This window comes from Colobus angolensis, unplaced genomic scaffold (genome assembly GCF_000951035.1).
Source record: "Colobus angolensis palliatus isolate OR3802 unplaced genomic scaffold, Cang.pa_1.0 Scaffold107, whole genome shotgun sequence".
Lineage (NCBI taxonomy): Eukaryota > Metazoa > Chordata > Mammalia > Primates > Cercopithecidae > Colobus > Colobus angolensis.
In genome coordinates this window covers 381,795-404,664 of record NW_012111697.1, presented here as the reverse complement: position 1 = coordinate 404,664, position 22,870 = coordinate 381,795, and the positions used below count along the sequence as shown (strand labels likewise).

Sequence of the window (22,870 nt, the reverse complement as noted above, 5' to 3'; positions counted from 1 at the left end):
TTTTTTTTTTTTTTGAGACAGAGTCTCGCTCTGTCGACCAGGCTGGAGTGCAGTGGCATGATCTAGACTCACTGCAAGCTCCACCTCCTGGGTTCATGCCATTCTCGTGCCTCAGCCTTCCGAGTAGCTGGGACTACAAGTGCCTGCCACCATGCCCAACTAATTTTTTGTATTTTTAGTAGAGACAGGGTTTCACAGTGTTAGCCAGGATGGTCCTGATCTCCTGACACTGATCCACCCACCTTGGCCTCTCAAAGTAGTAGGACTACAGGCATGAGCCACTGCGCCCGGCCTTGACAGTTCTTTTTTTCTCCATCTGAAAATACTATGCCACTTCCTTTTGGCCTCCATGTTTTTTTTTATTTTTTTATTTTTTTATTTTTGAGACTGGGTTTTGCTCTGTTGCCCAAGTTAGAATGCAGTGGTGCAATTACAGTTCACTGCAGCCTCAATTTCTCCCACTTCAGCCTCCCAAGTATCTGAGACCTCAGGCACGTGCTATCATGCCTGGCTAATCATATTATTATTATTATTATTATTTATAGAGATGGGGTTTCATCATGTTGCCCAGGCTGGTCTCAAACTCCTGGGCTCAAGCAATCCACCCGCCTCAGCCTCCCAAAGTGCTGGGATTATAGGCATGAGTCACTGGGCCCAGCCCCTCCATGGTTTTTGATGAGGAATTCACTGTCATTTAAATTGGTTTTCCCCTATAGGTACAGTATTTTTCTGACTACTTTCAACTTTTTAAAATGTATGTTTACTCTCCAGAAGTTTGATTATAATGTGTCTTAGTGTGGCTCTATTTGGATTTTTCCTGTTTGATACTAGCTCAGCTTGTTGATTCTGAAGGTTTACAGCTTTTGCCAAATTTGAGGAAATTTCAACATTTTTTCCAAAAGTATTTATTTGCATACTTTTTTCAGCTTTAGTATACTCTCTTCTTGTTGTCTTCTGGGGTTCTGATTACCTGAATGTTAGACTTTTCATTATAGTCTCACAAGTCCTCGAGGCTCTGTTCATTTTTGTTTCATTCTATTTTTTCTTGTTCCGATTAGGTAATTTCTAAATTGTTCTATCTTCAAGTTCACTGATTCTTTCCTCTGACCACTTCATTTTGCTGTTGAGTCCATCCACTGAGTTTTAAGCTTTGATTATTGGAATTTTTGTGTTCTAAAATTTCCACTTGCTTATTCTTTGTATCTTCTCCTTGTTTGCTTAGAGCTTGTATTTTCATTTGCTTCAAGTGTGTTTGTAACTGCTCAATGAAGCTTTTTTTTTATGATGGCCGCCTTAAATTCCTTGTAAGATAATCCAATTTCTGTGTATCTCAGTGTTAGCATCTATTGACTGTCTCTTCTCACTCAAGACAGATTTTCCTGATTCTTAATATAAGAAGTAATTTTTTTTTTTTTTTTGAGACAGAGTCTTGCTCTGTTGTCCAGGCTGGAATGCAGTTGCCCCATCCCGACTCATTACAACCTCCGCCTCCTGGGCTCAAGCTATTCTCCTGCCTCAGCCTCCTGAATAGCTGCGTTACAGACACATGCCACCACAGCCAGTTAATTTTTGCATTTTTAGCAGAGACGGGGTTTCACCATGTTGCCCGGGCTGATCTCAAACTGACCTCAAATATCTGCCTGCCTCGGCCTCCCAAAGTGCTGGGATTATAGGCATGAGCCACTGTGCCCAGCCTAAGAAGTGATTTTTAACTGTATCCTATTACATTATGGGACCCTGGATCTTATTTAAATCTGCCATGTTAGCAGGCCTCCTGTGACACCATGTGTCTTGGTCCATCTAGGCTGCTATGTAACAAAATACTGCAATCTAGGTAGCTTATAAACAACAAAAGAGTTACTTCTCATAGTTCTGGAGGCTGGGAAGTCCAAGATCAAGGAACTGGCAGATTCACTGGCTGGTGAGGGCTTGTTTCCTGGTTCACTAATGGCACTTTTTTGCTGTCTCCTCCTGACATGGTGAAACAACTCCCTTGTGCCTGTTTTATTAAGGCGCTAAACACCTCCTAAAAGGCCCTACCTCCTAATATCATTGCCTTGGGGGTTTGGGTTTCAACATATAAATTTGGTGGGGGACCATAAAAACATTCAAACTATGCCAACGCTATGCTAACGGGGAAAGAAGGGTGCTGCCTCGTTACTTCCAGACGGAAATGGAAGTCCAAGGTGCCCACTTGCCCTCCACTGACATCTGGGGGTCAGCAGAATGTGTGCTTCCTTATTGCTGGGTGAAGGTGAAAGTTCAGGCTCTCTACAGGTCCCTGCTGACACATCCTGGCTGGGAGAGATAGAAGTGCGTCACCACTGCTCCTTACATGGCCTCCACCGACAGCATGGGGTAGGGCAGTAGATAGAGAGAGGCTTATTACATCTGGGTGGTGGTTAGAGTCTCAACCTCCCTGTTGCCCTCCTCTGACACCATCCTGACACAGAGGGGACAGGATGTCTCATTATCACTGAGTGAGAGTTGAAGTCCAGGTTTCCCAAGTGGCCTTCACAGATGTCTCTGGGAGATGGTGAAAGTTCTGGTTCCCCACTAGACTTCTCTGACACAGGTCTGGCAGGAAGCAAGGCATGCCTAGTGACAGCTGGGTAAGGGTAGGAGTCCAGGCTTCCCACTGAACTTTGCTGATGGAGGTAGAAGTGGGGCTGTGGTTTTTTCTGTAGCATCTGGCTAGAATAAGGCAGTTAATGTTTGAAAGTTTTCTGTCTTGTTAGGCTTCCTCTCTTCTGGTCCTTTTGTTAGAGGGAGGAGGCTTTTTGTTTGTCTGAGTCCACTGGTATTCCCAGGTTTCTGACTTCTTCAGCAGCCAGTCAAGGATATATGGGGCAAAAAGAAAACCCAAGAAACTCGCTGTCAAATTTTCCCTCTGGTCTCAAGGTCTCTAGGCAGTCTGATTTCTTCTCACTACCTCTCAAATTCCTCTTAGGTTTGTTATATACATATACTGTCTAAGGTTTTCAAATGTACTTTGGGGAGGAACAGGGAGAAATGTCTCTATCCCCCCTCGTCTGGAACCATATAGGATACTTAACATGATCTCTTAAACATTTATCATGAATGTGTCTTGTTTCCACATAAATTAAGAAAACTTTATTAACCTCCATATTTTAGCCTTTAATTAAACTAAAGTATACACTTTATAACATGCTTGCTGTTCTGTTTTACTCTGTTCACATTTCTGACTGGAAACTTGAGTTTTTGCTGGTAAGAGTTTCATCATTCATGAAAAGATGACAAAAATGGACTGAAGAAGGTACTGCTTCTTGTCACCATCTTGAGCTCTGAATTTGTATTACCTTTTTCTATACCAATTACTCCAACTCTTTCCCATTTGACATGGTTAGAGAGAAGTAATTCTAATTTATGAAGAAACTAAGTTAAATCACTTGCCTAAGCTAAAAGAGCCAGTTACTTTCAGAGCTGATAGCCGCAATTTAGTTTTATAACTCAGGATCCTTTCATTGTAATAATGTTCCTCCTTAAAGTCTGATACTTAAAACTACTTCTAATACCAACATAGTTTCAAATGCAAAAGTTGAACAAAGTTTAGAACTAAATTAGCTATATTATTTTAAAATGTTGTGTGAGCCAAAACAGTACCTTTGTTTTCTAATTTTAAAAGAGATACATATTCATATGGGCACAGTGGCTCACGTCTGTAATCCCAGCACTTCGAGAAGCTGAGGCAGGTGGATCACTTGAGGTCAGGAGTTCAAGACAAGCCTGGGCAATATGGCAAAACCCTGTCTCTACTAAAAATACAAATATTAGCCAGGTGTGGTGGCATGCACCTGCATTCCCAGCTACTTGGGAGGCCGAGGCAGGAGAACTGCTTAAACTCGGGAGGTGGAGGTTGTAGTGAGCCAAGATCGCGCCACTGCACTCCAGCATGGGAGACAGAGTGAGACTCACATCTCAAAGAAAAACAAAAAAGAGATACATGTTCATTATCAGAAAAAATCAAAAGATCTAAAGAACAAAAAGAATATGCAGAGCATCAATCATGTAGCTGACTGTTAATACTTTACTGTGTGTTTTTCCAGAACCTTTACTCATTTTCTCTATATTTTGCTTTTTCAAAAAAATATAGGGGGAATACATAACTAATGATTATGTAATACTTGATTGCATAGATATGCCACCATTTATTTAAGTATACCCTATTGCTACTGGCTCAAGTCATTTCCAGTGTTTTATTTCTTTTTATCTTTTCTGCCCAGCTTTTTCTTATTACAATACAGCTAAAATGAACATGGTAGATTATTTACTTAGGACAAATTTATAGGGGTAGAAATGTTGGTGAAAAGGCAAATACATTTTTAGGTTTTTGATACCTGCTGTGAAACTACACTAAAGAAGGATTATAGGAGTGTATAGGTTACCAGCAGTGCAGGAGTGGCCACTGGCACACCCGCAGAAACACTAAACATTTTATATACGTATATAAACTTTGTCCTATCTACTTGCTCTTGCTGTATTCCACCTTCCTATTCTGCCCCTACCCCTGACATCCCACCCAAATTTTACTCGTTTGTGATCCCAGTGGTCCAGTTCAAGCTTCTCACTTCTGTAAACACTTCTCTGCCTAAAAATAACTTTTCTTCTTTTAGATATATCAGTATTGCTAATTAGCAGCTATCATTTGTGTGCCTGTTCTTGATGTGTGTAACCTTTGTTTCCCAAGGTAAAAGGCAAACTGTGGCTATGACAATGAATTACTACACATATTAGCATTTCCTGTAGTGCCCATCCGATTACAGTGTTTCAGCAGACAGGCAATGTGTATTTGCTGGTTGGCTTTCATGTTTCTTAATTCAGACTCAATCCGTTATGGAAGCTGACTGCATCTCCTTTGATATGGAATAAATGAGAGCAAATCCTTGGGCTACACTGCTGCCTTAGATCTGGAGAAAGTATTTTATTATACTTGGGAAATATTTAAGTTATTACTACTTTAGAATAGTAACTATAAGGCATTTTAAAACTGTACACAATACATAAAATCATATTTTTACACATGAAAAAATGTGATTAAATGACAGCAGCAGACACTAGGAGACAGAGATGGGTTTATTTCACATGTGACTTTCAGCCAGTCAACAGGGATTCACATCCCATATTAGTTAAATGTGACTATGAAAATTTTATAAAGTACTACAAAAAAACTGTCATATACCTATTGAGTTCTTTTTTAAAAGCGGCAGTACACAGTAAGAAATCTTAAAAGAGCTATCTTTTAAAATTTAAGTCATCTCTATAAATAACAATTGACCTAGGCACTTATGCTCCAAAATAAATCCATTCCATTTTTTAACTTAAAATAAGCAGAATAAAAGTTAAGATGGTCAAACAAGGCTTCATAAATTACTCAGCTTCAACTGGCCACAGCAAATTTACAGCAGATCTAAGAAACAGCTTCAATTTTACCCATAAGTACTTGCATATTTTCATCTCATTCTATGATATAAAAACACTAAACGGTGAAAATCTCAAGTGAGAAAAGAAAGCAAAGCTCACCTTCACTGCTGGCAGCATGTCCAGGGAGTCCAGTGTGAACAGTACTAATGCTTGCATCAGCATCATAAATTGATTAAATTGCCATGTCAGACTAAAGAGAAAAGTTGATATGAAAATGGCAAGAAGAGTCAGCCTCTGTAAAAAGAAAACCTTTGTATAATTTACATGTCTCTAGTAATAAAAAACCTTGCAGACAAGTTTTCTCAAGAGCAGCCAGTATCTCTATAAACCAAACAGAAAAACCATAAACTGTTGCTCTGAAAACCCTTGCATTTGTTATTTAAGCTCTAACTATCATAAAGTGACACTTTGCATATAAATATTCACATACGGTGTGTGTATTCCACACTATTATGGAGGCGATAATGCATCAAATCACATCTCAAGAGCAAGGGCTTAAAAATTCTGACAGTTTTGCAGAAATCGTGTGTGGGTTTGCTGCAACTATTTAAGGGTAGATTATGTAGAGTACATTTTTAACATCAAAAATGAAAACATTTTCTTTGCAAAGTAGGAAAAAGCTCAGGAAAAGAAAACTTAATTTAACTCAAGTTTAAAAATTGGTCATGGAATAAGAACTATTCACATGCATTGGGATACTAAGCACATCACATTTTTTGAAGCTTCATATATAAAATTGGGGGATTAAAAATATATGAAATTTTATAAACACTTACTTCAGAAAGAGGCTGTAAGTTTGGTCTCAGGAAATATGTAATTGCTGCTATCTGAATTGCAAAGAATGGCAGTGCCCAGTTCTCCCTCAGTGGGATGGTAAACTCAACTCTTGTGGTATCTATTCTGCACAAAAGAAAACACAAATGGCCAAAGTGATAGCTTTTACGATAATTTCTTCGAAGACTTCCTCAGTGAAAGATATATTACATTAAGGACAAGTATACTTAAGATCCGATTCTGGCCACTGGTTCTCAATAACTGTCCTTATCATCATCATCATCATCCCTGTAACATAAAATTGGCATAGAGAACATTTAAGTGTTCTGTCCATGGGTATGCTCTTAGCACCTGGGATTCAAGCCCAGGTCAGACCTACTCACAAATGTATCAAACCAAACCCTTACTTTTATTTCTCCCTAACTTCATTAGTGTCAAGAGGCAATAAACATTTTCCCTCTCTCTGTATTTCTTTGGTGTTTTTTATGCTCGAGTCTTAAATATGTCATTGACAGTATTTTTAAAAAACTTCCGGGCCGGGCGTGGTGGCTCAAGCCTGTAATCGCAGCACTTTGGGAGGCCGAGACGGGTGGATCATGAGGTTAGGAGTTCGAGACCATCCTGGCTAACACGGTGAAACCCCTTCTCTACTAAAAATACAAAAAACTAGCCGGGCGAGGTGGCAGGGGCCTGTAGTCCCAGCTACTCAGGAGGCTGAGGCAGGGGAATGGCGTAAACCCGGGAGGCGGAGCTTGCAGTGAGCTGAGATCCCGCCACTGCACTCCAGCCTGGGCGACAGAGTGAGAGTCCGTCTCAAAAAAAAAAAAAAAAAAAAAACTTCCTGCCTCTCTAGAATGTGAACCCCAAGAGGGCAAGTATGGGTAAGATTTTTCATCTTTGTATACCATCCCCACACATACTAGGCATTCAATAAATGATACACATATATAACACAAACATACGTGTGTGTGTGTCTATATAGAGGTATATGTAGGTATCTATATCTACATATACCTCTATATAAAAGAGATATATATATGAAACAATGTATCAATGTATCTATATCTACATATATCTCATATAAAAGATATATAGATACAGATATCTATATCTATGTACAAAATGTAACCTTTTAAGCCTCGATTTTATCATTTCTAAAATGGGGATAATAATGGTATCTACTCTATAGGGTTCTTAGAAGAAGACATATAACGCATATTGTAAAGTGTTTGGCATACAGTAAACCCCCAATAGGATTGTAACAACGAGTAATTTGCTTAGACTTACAAAATAAAACCTGTATTAGAACTCATGCTCAAGTTTTAAGACTCCTTTTGAATACTGGTATTGCCACTGTAGGTCAGGCAATAATTCAATGATCTTGAATATGTTTTTTAAAAATGTGATATCATAAGGCTCTACTGCTTATAATAGTAGATATTAAATAAGGCAAAAATGCCCTTGCATTTGTACATCTTTAAGTTCCACTAATTGAGAGCCATATACAACCCTATTAAGGTTGACAGTGAAGATACAATTAAAACTTCTTAGGCAAGGCACAGTGGCTCATGCCTGTAATCCCAATACTTTGGGAGGTCAAGGTGGGAGGACTGCTTGAAGCCAGGAGTTCAAGACCAGCCTGGGCAACACAGGAAGATCCTGTCTCTACAAAAAACAAAAACAACCGCTAAATAAATAAAATTTTTAAAAATCTTCATTGGCTTTAAAAAAGAGCAAAAAGAACCCAAAAACTTTTTAATGACTGATACGCTAATTACCTTGATCTGATCACTATACACTCTATATGTATTGAAATATCACTATGTAGCCCATGAATATGTACAATTACTATTTGTCAATTTAAAAAAACCCTTTAAGAGATGGGACATGTGGCTGGAGAAATCTTGATCACACAGCAAACAGATAATAGGTTTGGGATTATTATGAATGATTTTCTTGATTTGCAATTCAATGCTCTCTGTTCCTCAGCTGGAATTATACGTAAGCAGCACTTTCTCCCTAACTAAACAAGAAAAATTGAGTAAAACACCAGGTAAACTAAAGAGAAAATGCTCCCAACCAATCAAATGTGGCAGAAGAAATTTCTCTGAGCTGGAAATGAAGTGACTTCATTTTCACTTACATTTTGGAAAGAAAAGAAGCACACTGACTCCAACTCACCTATTTGTGACATACCAGAAAGCTGCCAACAGTCCTGACAGCCACGTACCACTGAGTAGCCAGCTGGTTATATAGAGAGCTGTGACATAGATCGCCTGGAGCCCAAATAAGGTGTAAATATAAAAATAAACCGGCTCTAAATATTTCTGTAAAAGGGAACAATAAAACAAGTTTGTCAGGTGAGCCCTAACCCTCCTTAGTGCCATTTAAAACATGACAGTAGGAACAGAATATGCAGGAGCTTGCCCCTAATTCCAAGCAGCAAGCCTACACACTTTCACCTGTTCGGGCAGCCTTTCTTCCCACCACTAAGAGACAGGGGAAGGAAGTCCGTGAGAAGTCTGGCTTCACTCTTTACTCCGGAAAGTTTTATACCTAACTCAGTCTGAGGATACCTCATTCACATGACAAGCAGTCATTGTGATTTGCTGACTTTACAAATTTTTTTATCTCAAAGATCCATCAGGACTGATTACACATTTCCAAATGAAAGTATTTATCAGCTTCTAGGCCACATACATATATAAGCCAGGAAGCATCTATGTACAAAAACCTTTTATCTTATGTAAACAAAAAGCAATATCTTACAAAATATAAAGTTCACAATACACATGGAAAAAATACGGTATTGCTGATTTTCTACTAAACCAGTTGAAGATCAGAAGGACAGATGCGACAACTTTCAGCTCAAAATGGCAGGCTTTGACTTTCATCTGATATTAACAATTCAATGTCACAAAACATAACATACCTGTATGGGTAGAACTCTATATAAAATACTGAGAAAAACCTCTTGGTAAATATTCATTCGCTGAAGGAGATTAATTGTCTTCATAGATTCAGTTTTATTATCATATATTAGGCCATGAAAACCTAAGATTGGTATGTGAAAAGTCAGGAAGAAAATAATTACACTCATAATTATTCATTCAAAACTATCCACAGATTGTTTAGTATGTTGTAGAGAGTGTGGTAGGCATTGGGGATATAATAGTAAGCAAAAAAACCATACTCCTGCCCTCAAAGAGCTTACCACACATTCGATGGACATCATTTAAACATTTACACAAACACAGGCAAATTAAAACTTTTGTAACTGGAATGCAAATACCACCACCATCACCACCACAAGGTCTTTCTCTAGAAATGTGGGCAAGAGGATTTCACATTTCTCCACCTTGCCTTCCTGCCATGAGACCTGCAGTATCTCCTTTGGGAGAGTACACATGGCCTTCCTTCTCTACTCCCCAGAACAGCTTTGGCCATGTGCTCTAACCAGTGGCATGTGAGTGGATGTAAGTCACAGCTGAGCAGAGGTTTTAGGAGACAAGGTATGTTTCTACCAGCTCTTGCTCTTGCCCTCTGCCATGACACTGACATGTTCCAAATAGGGCTTGAATGCACGGATGTTCGGGGCAGAGTAGAGCTGCAGCTCCCTCACAGCTGACATTGTCATGAGAAGGAGAACTCGACCTGCTGTTATAGAGATCCAAGCCATAGAGGTCCTCTGTCACTGTAACCAGGCTAATTAATCCAAGGCATGAATGGATAGTTCACAGAAAACATGCACACAGTCCTTCCCCATAGGAGAAGATGCTCAACCTTGCTCCTATTAAAAGACTGCAAATTAAAACTACCCTGAGGGATGCTATTTCTCAACTACTGCCTTGGCAAAAAAAAGTTTTACAATACACTCTGTGAGATTATAAAAAAGTAGACTCCTATATACTATAGTTGGGAATACAAAATGGTATCATCTCTATGGAGAGGAATTTTGCAGTATCTAGCAAAATCACATATGAATTTACCCTTTGACCCAGAAAGCCCGTGTCTAGGAATCAATCCCATACACAGGCTGGCAAAAAGACAAAATCACATCGGCACAAGGTCACTCATGCAGCACCATTTGTACCAGCAAAAGATTGATCCAAAACAACCCAGATGTCCCTCAACAGGAGGTGCTGTGGACTGAAATGTGTCCCCCTCAAATCTGTATGCTGAAGCCCTAACCCCTAATATGACTGTTCTTGGAGACAGGGCCTACAGGAGGTAATAAAGGGTACGTGAGGTCACACAGTTGGGGTCTTAATCTGATAGGACTGGTGTTCTTACAAGAGGAACAGACAAGAGCTTGCCCTTGTGCTCTCTGCATTTGCACAGAGGAAAGGATATGTGAGGACACAGCAAGAAAAGGGTATCTACAAAGCCAGGAAGAGAGGCCTCAATAGAAACCAATCCTAACAGCATGGGGATCTTGGACTTCTACCCTCCAGAAGGGAGAGAAAAATTTCTGTTGTTTAAGCCATGCAGTCTGTGGTATTACATTATGGCAAGCCTGAAGTCTAACACAGGAGTGTTATGGATGGGTAACTCTCCAACTCTTAGGTCGGAGAGTTATGGGCCCTCATGATGGGATTAGTGGCCTTAAAAGAAGTGACACCAGAGAACTCGCTCTTCTCTTTCTGCCATGTAAGGGCAGAGCAAGAAGGTGGCTGTCTGCAAGACAGGAAGACAGCCCTCCCTAGAACCTGACCATGTGGCTCCCTAACCTCAGACTTCCAGCCTCCTGAACTGTGAGAAAAAAATTTCTGCCATTTAAGCCACCCAGTCTGTTGTGTTTTAATTCATTAATGTTTTTATTTTTTAAATTTTGATACAGAGTCTCACTCTGTCACCCAGGCTGGAGTGCAGTCGCGTGATCTCGGCTCACCACAACCTCCGCCTCCCAGGTTTAAGCGATTCTCCTGCCTCAGCCTCCCGAGTAGCTGGAATTATAGGCATGTGCCACCATGCCCGGCTAATTTTTTTGTATTTTTAGTAGAGACAGGGTTTCTCCAGGTTGGTCAGGCTGGTCTTGAACTCCCGACCTCAGGTGATCCATCCGCCTCGGCCTCCCAAAGTGCTGGGATTACAGGCGTGAGCCACCGCACCTGGCCTTGGGGGATCATTTTAAACTGCAACAAAGAACAAAACAATGCAAAGGCCATGGCATAAAAGAGACTTTCTGAAAGGGACACTGCAGTGTGAGAGCTGAGACAAGGAGGCAGAGTGTCACCTCATTCAGTCTCTGTGGGAAACACACATGCCAGAGGCTATTCTGTTGCTCTGGACATGTCCATGAATGACTGTGAAAGCACTATTAATACTGATTTTAGGTTATAAGTACATTTTAGGAAGTAAATGATTTTGCAACTATGCGATCTGTGAATAACAAGGTTTGATCATATGGGGAAAAAACGAATACTAAGCCTGCCTTTCTTGTATAAACTGTACCGCAAGGTAGCGAAACAATGAGAAGGTTCTCTATATAACAGAGTTCCAACTAATAAATACAGGAGGAATGACAGAATTAGAAGGTCACTAATTTGCATCCCTAGTGAAGTAAGAACTACAGATGATAATCATCAATGGCTGCTAAAACCAGTGAAGGGCTGGAGAGTAATTACCCTTATTATGGATGAATCTGGCTATCAACACAGGGACCAACTCATTAATTTTTATGGCACAAAACCAAAGATAACCAAAATGTCATGTCTCCTAGGTGATAAAGCTACAAGTACAAAACATCACTTATGGGCTGGGTGCAGTGGCTCATGCCTATAATTCCAGCACTCTGGGAGGCTGAGGCAGGAGGATCACTTGAGCTCAGGAGTTTGAGACCAGCCTGGGCAACATAGTGAGACTTCGTCTCCACAGAGAAATAAAACAAAACAAAAAACGAATATGGTAGTGCATACCCGTAGTCCCAGCTACTTGGGAGGCTGAGGCAGGAGGACTGCTTGAGCTTGGGAGATTGAGACTGCAGTGAGCTATGGTCATACCACTGCAACTAATTTATGAATAACTGCCACCAAAAATGTCAAAGCTGACTCCAAATAAAGCCTATAAAAGAGCAGTTTTTCTGTTACATGCACTCATGCTAAGCCTATCAAGTATATATTAGGTAGAAGAGATGTATGTTGGGGCTTTCATTAGATGGAGTAAAGGCAGCGTGTGGGGTCTAACCCACTCAGGGTAAGTAAAAATGCAAGAAAATGGCAACTGTGAAATAAAGGAATGAATGGAGGCACTGGGGACAAGAGAGACAACTGTAATTTTTATTTGTGTTACCAAAATGCCTCCTGTTCTCAGACAATACTCCTTTCACCTGCAAAGACCTCTTCCAAAATGATCATGAGAAAATTCAGCAACAAAACCATAAAATTGTAAAGGCATTACTTTTGGGATGGAACAGAGCTGGAAGGCAAGGAGAGGAGGGTTATATAAAGTATTACATAACTTCTTCCAGAGTAAAAAAGACATTTTCATGGAATGATTAGACATTAACAAGGAAAAGCTACACATGTTCTAGAGAGCATTTAAGTAGTTTTTGGTACATAGTACTTCTGAGTAAACTATTGAAAAAAATGCAGAAGACCCCAAACGAAACTATCAGTTGTAATTACCTTGCACGACGGTTGGAGCCTGCAGCATCTGCTTGTAGTAGGAGTAATACAAGCCGCACTCTGTTCTGAATGAGATTTCTCGCTCCACTTCCTGAAACAGAGTTGGATCCTATGGGTTTACACGACCTAGTTTTGGTTTAAATACATATTGTTCCTGTAGAAAGGATATATAACTGCAACTTGAAAGAGAAAAAACTCTGAAAATATATCTCAAAAAATCTTGGCAAACAAGAATGGAAGGCTGATCATTGTTAAAGTTGAGTGAGGGATACATGGGAGTCTGTCCTACTATTCTCTACTTTAGTGAATTTTTTTTTTTTTTTTTTTTTTGAGGCAGAGTCTCGCTCTGTCGCCCGGACTGGAGTGCAGTGGCCAGATCTCAGCTCACTGCAAGCTCCGCCTCCTGGGTTTACGCCATTCTCCTGCCTCAGCCTCCCGAGTAGCTGGGACTACAGGCGCCCGCCACCTCGCCCGGCTAGTTTTTGTATTTTTAGTAGAGACGGGGTTTCACCGTGTTAGCCAGGATGGTCTCGATCTCCTGACCTCGTGATCCGCCCGTCTCGGCCTCCCAAAGTGCTGGGATTACAGGCTTGAGCCACCGCGCCCGGCCTATGAATGTTTAATCTTAAAAAAAAATTTTTAAAGAATACATCACCATTCCTATGCAGTATCAGTGAGACACAAAACAGGGATGGCAGAAAAAAAAACTCCCACATGAAAAGAAATATAATTGCATTAGACACCTACCTAAAAGCTACTAATATTACATAAGATCCATCATTTTCTTTTTATTCTAAGATTAAAAGGCATTCGTAGTCAAATAAGGCAGACACATGAATTTTACTCTGACAAGTGTAACCCTGGTGGGAAGAGGTTCATGCAGGTAAATGGATATATGAAATATTTAAACTGCTTTTAGATAAGTGTTCAACCCTAGAAGAACTGAAAACCTAAAGTAATAGCTATTAGCCAATTTAGTTACAAGATACTTTTATTAAATTTAAATTATTACTATAAAACATAGAAGCAATAGGCAATAATGACACGGAAGACTTTCTGGAATAATGCAATTAATACTGTTGGATGATACACTTTATCTATAGGTTAAGCAGCCCTAACCTGAAAAGCTGAAATCCAAATGAAATACTGTAAAATCGGATACTTTCTGAGAGCCAAAATGATGCCACAAGTTACCCTGAAAGTGTTATTTTTTTCACTGTACTGATGGTATGTCATATTTTTTATCGTTAAGTACTTATGTGTGAATAAGTATAAGAAAATGATTACTTATAAAGGTAGCATATAAATTCAGAGTCAGGAACAATGGTGATGCCAAATAATCATAGACTGCCCACTAGGATGGTTGAGATAGTGCCACCTTTGTTTTCTGATGGTTCAGCATCTACAAACTTTGTTTCATGCACAAACTTATGAACTACATTGTATAAAATCACCTTCGGGCTATGTGCATAAGGTATACATGAAACATAAACGAATTTCATGTTTACAACTGAATCCTATCCCCAAGATTTCTCATTATGTATATGCAAATAACCCAAAATCTGAAATCCAAGACACTTCTGGTCCCAAGCATTTCAGATGAGGGATACTTAACTTGTACCTGTAAAAGCATAAATAAATAAAAAGTTATTATCTATGTCATTAGAGATTCTTTTACACCAGTGTTAAAAACGAAACAAAACAAAACAAACCATGTCCTAGAATCTGTAACACATTGTCTAAAATATAATTCAATCTGTCTTTTTTTTTTTTTTTTTGAGAGGGAGTTTCACTCTTAGTGCCCAGGCTGGAGTGCAATGGTGTGATCTTGGCTCACCGCAACCTGCAACTTCCAGGTTCAAGCAATTCTCCTGCCTCAACCTCCCTAGTTAACTGCGATTACAGGCATGTGCCACCACTCCCGGCTAATTTGGTATTTTTAGTAGAGACGGGGTTGCTCCATATTGGTCAGGCTGGTCTTGAACTCCCAACCTCAGGTGATCTGTCCGCCTCGGCCTCCCAAAGTGCTGGGATGACAGGTGTGAGGCACCGCACCTGGCCATGGTTTTTCATATTATAGCAGATCCACATTCCACAAACCCAGTGGGGGAAAGTGATAAATATTGAACATCTCATTTTCTAGCTGATGAACTTCTTTTAGCTCATTTTGCTTTCCCCTAACTCCAACTAATTGACATATGGTAATAAACATTTCATTAAAAGAACTACTCAAGCTGGGTGCGGTGGCTCATGCCTATAGCCTTGCACTTTGGGAGGCCAAAGTGGGTGGATTGCTTGAGCTCAGGAATTCAAGACCAACCTGGGCAACATGGCAAAACCCTGTCTCTACCAAAAAAAAAAAAAAAAAAAAATTAGCCAGGCATAGTGGCACGCACCTGAATTCCCAGGTACTGGGGAGGTTAAGGAAGGAGGATTGATTGAGACTCAGTCTACTGGGAGGCTAAGGGTGCAGTAGCCATGATCAAGCCACTCCAGCCTGGATGACAGAGCAAGACCCTGCCTCAATAAATAAATAAATAAATAAGAATCATTCATGCTATTATCTTCAGACTTAGAAATTATTTATTTAATATATTTCTGCTACCCTCTAAATCTTTTTATCATTGTTTGCTAACTCCTTTTAGAAAAATGAGAGGTATGGTAGCAAACCTTACATATTGAACTTCCTTTCACAGGAAACAAATTTATCCTGAGGAAATCAAGCATTTAAAAAAAGGCCCATCAGGTTCTGAAATTTATTTATTTATTTTTTGGAGACAGGGTCTCACTCTGTCACCCAGGCTGGAGTACAGTGGCCTGATCACGGCTCATCGTAGCCTTCGCCTGCCAGGCTCAAGTGATCTTCTCACCTCAGCTTCCAAGTAGCTGGGACTACAGGCACATGCCACTATGTCCGCCTAATTTTTGTATTTTTTGTAGAGGTACAGTTTCGCCATGTTGCCCAAGCTGGTCTTGAACTCCTGAGCTTAAGTGATCCTCCTGCCACGGCCTCCCAAAGTGCTGGGATTACAGGCAGGAGCCACAGTGCCTGGGCTTAAAATTTAATTATTTCAATAACACACTTGCTTTATAAAAAGGCTAATACATAATGATACAACTTTTCTAACTTTCATTGCGAGTGATTTGTGTTGTATCTTTCATAGCAGTAAAGGCAATTCTTCTGGGTAGTTATGTTAACCCACTCATTTTTTATCTTTGAGAAAAAGTGCTCTATTGCTTTTAAGAACATAAACCCAACCTGGTATCACTCGTTTCTAGAATGCTCAAACTCCTACTCAGTCAAACAGCCACAGAGGCTATGAATTGATATTAACTGAGCAAATACTAGCTTTTGTCCATGCAAATAAGAAAAACAACAACATTAATTACATTATTTTCTTTAGCTTCCTTAAAGTGTTCAAAGGCACTCGAGGAGTATGAAAATCCTCATGTCACATCTACATCCCAAATCAAACTGGAGAGCCAATAAAGAATGAAAGAGTAAATTATATGGTTCTAAGAATAAAAGACCAGGGAATAAGAAAAAACGTTGCTCAACGTACTAAAGGTAGAAAGCTTTTGTGTCCCATCCCTCCCTTTAATATAGCCAGAATGCATAAAGAACAGAGGGGGACCTAATTAGTAAAAATGCATTCAAACATGATTAATTGGTAATCTGGCACCAGCTGTATAGAACCAAATGCTATACTTTATTAGACAGACACTTGCAAGTTTTACATCTGCTTCATGCTAACAGAACATCTGCTTCACTCATTCAAACACTTTTCCAGTTTTACAGCAATTTATACTTCGCCTGGTAGATCACACCCATGAAAATATACACCAATAGCACTTATCCTCTAAAGAACGCAAAACGAACAAATACTTCATATTTCAATTTGCACAGGTTCCATGGGGAATGCAATGTTGACAGAATGAAAACATCTTCGAAGATAATGACAGAAAGAAGTAGAAAGACAAAAGACTTATATTTATAAAGAACTGTACAGCTGGCCAGGCACGGTGGCTCACGCCTGTAATCCCAGCACTTTGGGAGGCCAAGACAGGTGGATCATGAGGTTAGGAGTTCAAGACCAGCCTGGCCAAGATGGTGAAACCCCGTCTCTACTAAAAATACAAAAAATCAGCTGGGCGTGGTGGCAGGCACCTGCAATCCCAGCTACTCGGGAGGCTGAGGCAAGAGAATCACTTGAACTCGGAGGGCAGAGGTTGCAGTGAGCCGAGATCACGCCACAGTACTCCAGCCTGGGAGACAGAGTGAGACTCCCTCTCAAAAACAAAACAAACAAAAAACCACATGGTTTAAGTATCACAATGGTACTTAAAACCATTGAAGTAACAGTGTATATAGTAACTTAACAGAAGTACAAAAAGAAAATAAAATGACTGCTCACAATGACTCATCACATTCCCCACAGGCACTCAGATAAGTTGCTGGCAATGCCCAAAGGCTAGAGAGTCCTTTGAGACAAACGACACCCAATGTGGAAAGGAAACATCAAATTAGCTTTTAAAAAATCTCATGTAAGGCCGGGCGCGGTGGCTCAAGCCTGTAATCCCAGCACTTTGGGAGGCCGAGACCGGCGGATCACGAGGTCAGGAGATCGAGACCATCCTGGCTAATACAGTGAAACCCCGTCTCTACTAAAAAATACAAAAAACTAGCCGGGCGAGGTGGTGGGCGCCTGTAGTCCCAGCTACTTGGGAGGCTGAGGCAGGAGAATGGCGTAAACCCGGGGGGCGGAGCTTGCAGTGAGCTGAGATCCGGCCACTGCACTCCAGCCTGGGCGACAGAGCGAGACTCCGTCTCAAAAAAAAAAAAAAAAAAAAAAAATCTCATGTAAATAGATCCCCCACATAATGTCTGGTCACCCTGGCCTGCCTTTAGCAAGAATCCTCTAAGCCTGGTTGAGCCAGAATCTCCCATACCCCAGTGGTTCCTCTTACTCATTTCCCAGCCACTGACCCCACCCCGCTCCTTGGCTGCCCATTCCTACTCACCCATGCTGTACTAGGAGTTGAGTACAATCTCTCTCCACCACTGCAAGACCTTGTTGCAGCGGTCCCTACATCTATCATGACGGTCCTGAATAAAGTCTTCCTCACCCTGCTTTAACAAAAAACAAAAACAACTCATGTAAAAAAGTTCTGTTTACAGGCCGGGCACAGTGGCTCACACCTGCAATCCCATCACTTTGGGAAGTCAAGGTGGGCAGATCACTTGAGGTCAGGAGTTTGAGATGAGCCTGGCCAACATGGCAAAACCCTGCCTTTACTAAAAATACAAAAATTATCCGGGCATTGTGGCGCATGTCTGTAATTCCAGCTACTTGGGAGGCTGAGGCATGAGAATTGCTTGAACCCGGGAGGTGGAAGGTGCAGTCAGCTGAGATCCCGGCACTGCACTGTAACCTGGGTGATGGAGTGAGACTCTGTCTCAGAAAAAAAAAAAAAAGTTTTGTTTACAAAAATCGTCCCCCAAAATAATTAGACTGTTAGTAGTGGGGAAGCCACCGAAAAATTAACTTTATAAATGTAATCTGTTTCAGAATGAGGTTAACAAATCATCTCACCAAGAAATAGTAGCCCATAAGACAGCTGTTCTTAAAGTTCTGTACTGGGAATCATGCCCTCAGCAAACATATTTATGGCACATACATGGTTTATTGTCTGGTTAAATTCATGTCCATCTGTTAGAGGGGAATGATTCTTGCCCTAGAGTTGATTAAAGCCGTGGCATGTGAGAAGTGCCAAGCAGGGCTTGTGAGGAGGGCAGTCTGCTGTTGAAGCGACAGTTCTTCCACTGGGCCCACACTCAGGCAATCAGCAGTCTTAGCACTACCGTGCTAGTATTGTGTGGATTAACCCTATCTATTCTAAAGTCTCCTTGCTTTGCAAGAGTATTCAATGGGAAGTCACGCAAATTCGGCGATATCAAGTAAATAAGTGGAAAATGTTAGCAAATGGAAAAAAAGACTAAAAAGAAGAGTGACCTTGGTGCTCACAGCCAAAGGAGAACTGCCTTCCTTATCACTGCACATTTATTTGCTGGGGAAACAAAAAGGTGCAGGAATTTAGTACTTGACCAAAAGATGTTTATGTTCCAACAAGAAAGAAGAATGCGGCTGTGTGCGGTGGCTCACGCTGATAACCCCAGCACTTTGGGAGGCTGAGGCAGGTGGATTACTTGAGCCTAGGACTTTAAGACCAGCCTAGGGAACATGGCAAAACCCAATCTGTACTAAAAATATAAAAAATTAGCTGGGCACGGTGGTATGCACCTATAGTTCCAGCTACTTGTGGGGTTGCAGTGGGAGAATCACCTGAGCTCAGGGGGTCGAGGCTACAGTGAGCTGAGATCGCACCGCCGCACTCCAGACTGGGAGACAGAGCGAGATCCTATCTCAAAAACAAACAAACAAACAACAACAACAAAACACTAGAGAAAGAACACATTGTAAACAAAGGGAAATGACTTCAGGCACGCCTCATCTCACTGTGCCTCACTTTCCTGCCCTTTGTAGATAATGCATTTTTACAACCTGAAACTTAGTGGCAACTGTGCATCAAACAACTATCAACGCCATTTTCCCAACAGCTATTGCTCATTTTTTGTCTCCGTCACATTTTAGTAATTCTTCCAATATTTCACATTTTTCTTTATTATTATACTTGTCATGGGATCTAGGATCAGTGATCTCTGATGTCATCAATACTACTGTAATTGTTTTGGGGCACAATAAACCACACCCATGTAAGACAGTGAACTGAAATGTGTGTGTTCTGATACCTCTGTCATTCTTCTGTCTCATTTCCTCTCCCCAGGCCTCTCTGCTCCCTGAGACACAATCGTACCAAAATTACTAACTTTACAATAGCCTGTAAGCGTTGAAAGGAAGTGTGGCACATCTCTCACTTTAAATGGAAAGCTAGAGATGGTAAGTTAGTGAGGAAAGCATGTCAAAAGTTGAGAAAGACCAAAAGCCAGGCCTCCTGTGCCAAACAGCCAAGCTGTTAACACAAAGAAAAAGTTATGAAAGGAAATTAAAAGTGCTACTCCAGCGAATGCACCAATGATAAGAATGAAAAACAGCCTCATTGCTGATATAGAGAAAGTCTAATGCTCTGATAGAAAATCAACCCATCTAAAACATTCTTTTAAGCCAACGCCTAATCCAGAGCAAGGCCCTAACTCTTCAATTCTGTGAAGGCTAGAGAGGTGAGGAAGCCACAGAAGAAAAGCTGGAAGCTAGCAGACCTGGTACATGAGGTTGAGGGGAAGTAGCCATCTCCCTAACATACAAGTGCAAGGTGAAGCTGAAAGTGCTAATGGAAAAGCTGTAGCAAGTCATCCAGAAGATCCAGCTAAGATCGCTGATGAAGGTGCCTACATTAAACAATAGATATTCAATGTAGATGAAACAGCCTTCTATTGAAAGATGTCGTCTCGGACTCTTACAGCTCAAGCGGAGAAGTCAACGCCTGGCTTCAAAGCTTCAGAGCACAGGCCGACTCTCTTGTTAGGGGCTAATGCAGCTGGCGGCTTTAAGTTGAAGCCAATGTTCATTTACCATTCTAAAAATCCTAGGGCCCTTATTAAGAATGACATGAAATCTACTCTGCTTGTGCTCTAGAGATGGACAACAAAACCTGGATGACAGCAGATGTTTTGATAGCATGATTTACTGAATATTTTAGGCCCACTGTTGAGACCTACTACTACTCAGGAAGAAAAAAAAATTCTTTTCAAAATACTACTGCTCATTGATAATGCATCTGGTGATTTGTGTTATTTTCACACCTGCTAACACAAAATCCACTCTACAGCCCATGGATCAAGGAATAATTTTGACTTTCAAGTTTTTATTTTTAATTTTTTTTTTTTTTTGAGTCGGAGTCTCGCTCTGTCACCCAGGATGGGGCACAGTGCCCCCATCTCAGCTCACTGCAACCTCTGCCTCCCAGGTTCAAGTGATCCTCCTGCCTCAGCCTCCCTAGTAGCTGGGACTACAGATGTGTGCCATCACACCTGGCTAATTTTTGTACTTTTAGTAGATACAGGGTTTCACCATTTTGGCCCGGCTGGTCTTGAACTCCTGACCTCAAGTGATCTGCCCACCTTGGCCTCCAAAGTGCTGAGATTACAGGCATGAGCCACTGCGCCTGGCCTGATGGTGTACTTTGGAGTATGAAAATGTCTAATTTTGATGAAGACCGATTTATTTATTTATTTTTAATCATGTGTTTTTAGTGTTGTCTCTATAAAGTTTTGGCCTACTCCACGGTTATAATGATTCATTTGTATGTTTTCTTCTAAATGCTTTACAGTTTTAGGCATTCAGGCCTATGATCCATTTTGAGTTAATTTTTGTGTGTGGTGTGAGGCAGTGGTCTAACTTCATTCTTTTGCATGTGAATATCCATTTGTTTATAGACCATTTATTGAAGACTATTCTTTCTCTACTTAACTGTCCTTCCTGGTGCCCTGTTGAAAATCACTTGATCATCTAAAGATTTATGTCTGTATTTCCAATTTTATTCTACTGATCTATACATCTACCTTATGCCAGCACAAGAGTCTTGATTACTGTGGCTGTGTAGTAAGTTTTGAAATCAGAAAGTTTGAGTCTTACAACTTCGTTTTTCTTTTTCAAAACTGTTTTAGCTATTCTGAGTCCCCTGAGTTTCCATATACATTTTTGGACTAGCTTGTCAATTTCTGTGAAAAGTCCACCTGGGATTCTGAGAGGGATCATTTTGAATCTGTAGATCAACTTGAAGAGTACTGCCATCTTTTTTTGTTTTTGAGACAGGGTCTTACTCTGTTGCCCAGGCTGGAGTGCAATGGTATGATCTTGGCTCACTTAAGACTTGGCTTCCTGTGCTCAGGTGATCATCCCATCGCACCCTCTCAAGTAGCTGGGGGTAAGTTGTGTGCCACCAAGCCTGGCTAATTTTTTTTTTTGTATTTTTAGTACAGACAGGTTTTTGCCATGTTGCCCAGGCTGGTGTTTCTTACCAGTTTTAAATCAAAAATTTGACTTCCAGATATAAAAGAGAAAGAAATCAGGATACTCCTACCCATTTTTTAAAAAATTTTTTTCTTTTCTTTTTTTTTGTTTTTAGAGACAGGGTCTCACTCTGTCACCCAGGCCAGAGTACAGTGGTGTGATCATAGCTCACTGCAGCCTTGACCTCCCCAGCTCAGATGACCCTCCTGTCTCAGCTTCCCAAGTAACTGGGGCTGCAGGTGCACACCACCACACCCAGCTAATTTTCAAAAAAATTTTTGTAGAGATGGGATCTCACTATGTCGCCCAGGCTGGTCTTGAACTTCTGGGCTCAAGCAATCCTCCCACCTTCTGCCCTCCAGAGTGCTGAGATGACAGCTGTGAGCCACTCTGCCAGCTGGCTTCCCCCATCCTTTTTTTTTTGAGACAGGGTCTCATTCTGTCAAACAGGCTGGAGCACAATGGCACAATCTTAGCTAATGACAACCTCTGCCTCCTAAGCTCAAGTAATCCTCCTATACCCCAGTCTCTTGCGTAGATGGAACTATAGGCACGTGCCACCATGCCCGGCAATTTTATTTTTTTAGAGATGGGGTTTCACCATATTGCCCAGGCTTGTCTTGAACTACTGAACTTAAGCGATCCTTGGCCTCCCAAAGTGCTGGGATGACAGGCGTGAGCCAGTGTGCCCAGTCAGCCTCCACCATCTTTTACCCTCTCTTCTCTTTCCTCTTTTATCTTGTGTTATACATATTACATTGTTATGTTATTATTGTACTATTATGTATTATAACATTATTACTTATGTTGGCATTCTTATGTACTAGGTTGGTGCAAAAGTGATTGTGGTTTTTGCCATTTAAAAGTAACGGCGGCCGGGCATGGTGGCTCACATCTGTAATCCTAACATTGAGAGGCAGAGGTGGGTGGACTGCCTGAGCTCAGGAGTTCGAGACCAGCCTGTGCAACATGGCAAAATCCTGTCTCTACTAAAAA

At 40.8% G+C, this 22,870-nt stretch overlaps 1 protein-coding gene across 1 annotated transcript in view; it reads right to left on the bottom strand.

Moving 5' to 3' along the window:
- DPY19L3 (dpy-19-like 3 (C. elegans)) overlaps positions 1–22,870 on the bottom strand; it is a 79,079-nt gene that overhangs the window by 41,569 nt on the left and 14,640 nt on the right. Inside the window, exons 3-7 of the mRNA XM_011947299.1 lie at positions 12,843–12,933; positions 9,149–9,270; positions 8,398–8,543; positions 6,219–6,342; positions 5,542–5,676 (exon numbers count right to left, since the gene is read on the bottom strand). Coding sequence (XP_011802689.1) covers positions 5,542–5,676; positions 6,219–6,342; positions 8,398–8,543; positions 9,149–9,270; positions 12,843–12,933 — 618 coding nt within the window. The remainder of the gene's footprint in view (positions 1–5,541; positions 5,677–6,218; positions 6,343–8,397; positions 8,544–9,148; positions 9,271–12,842; positions 12,934–22,870) is intronic.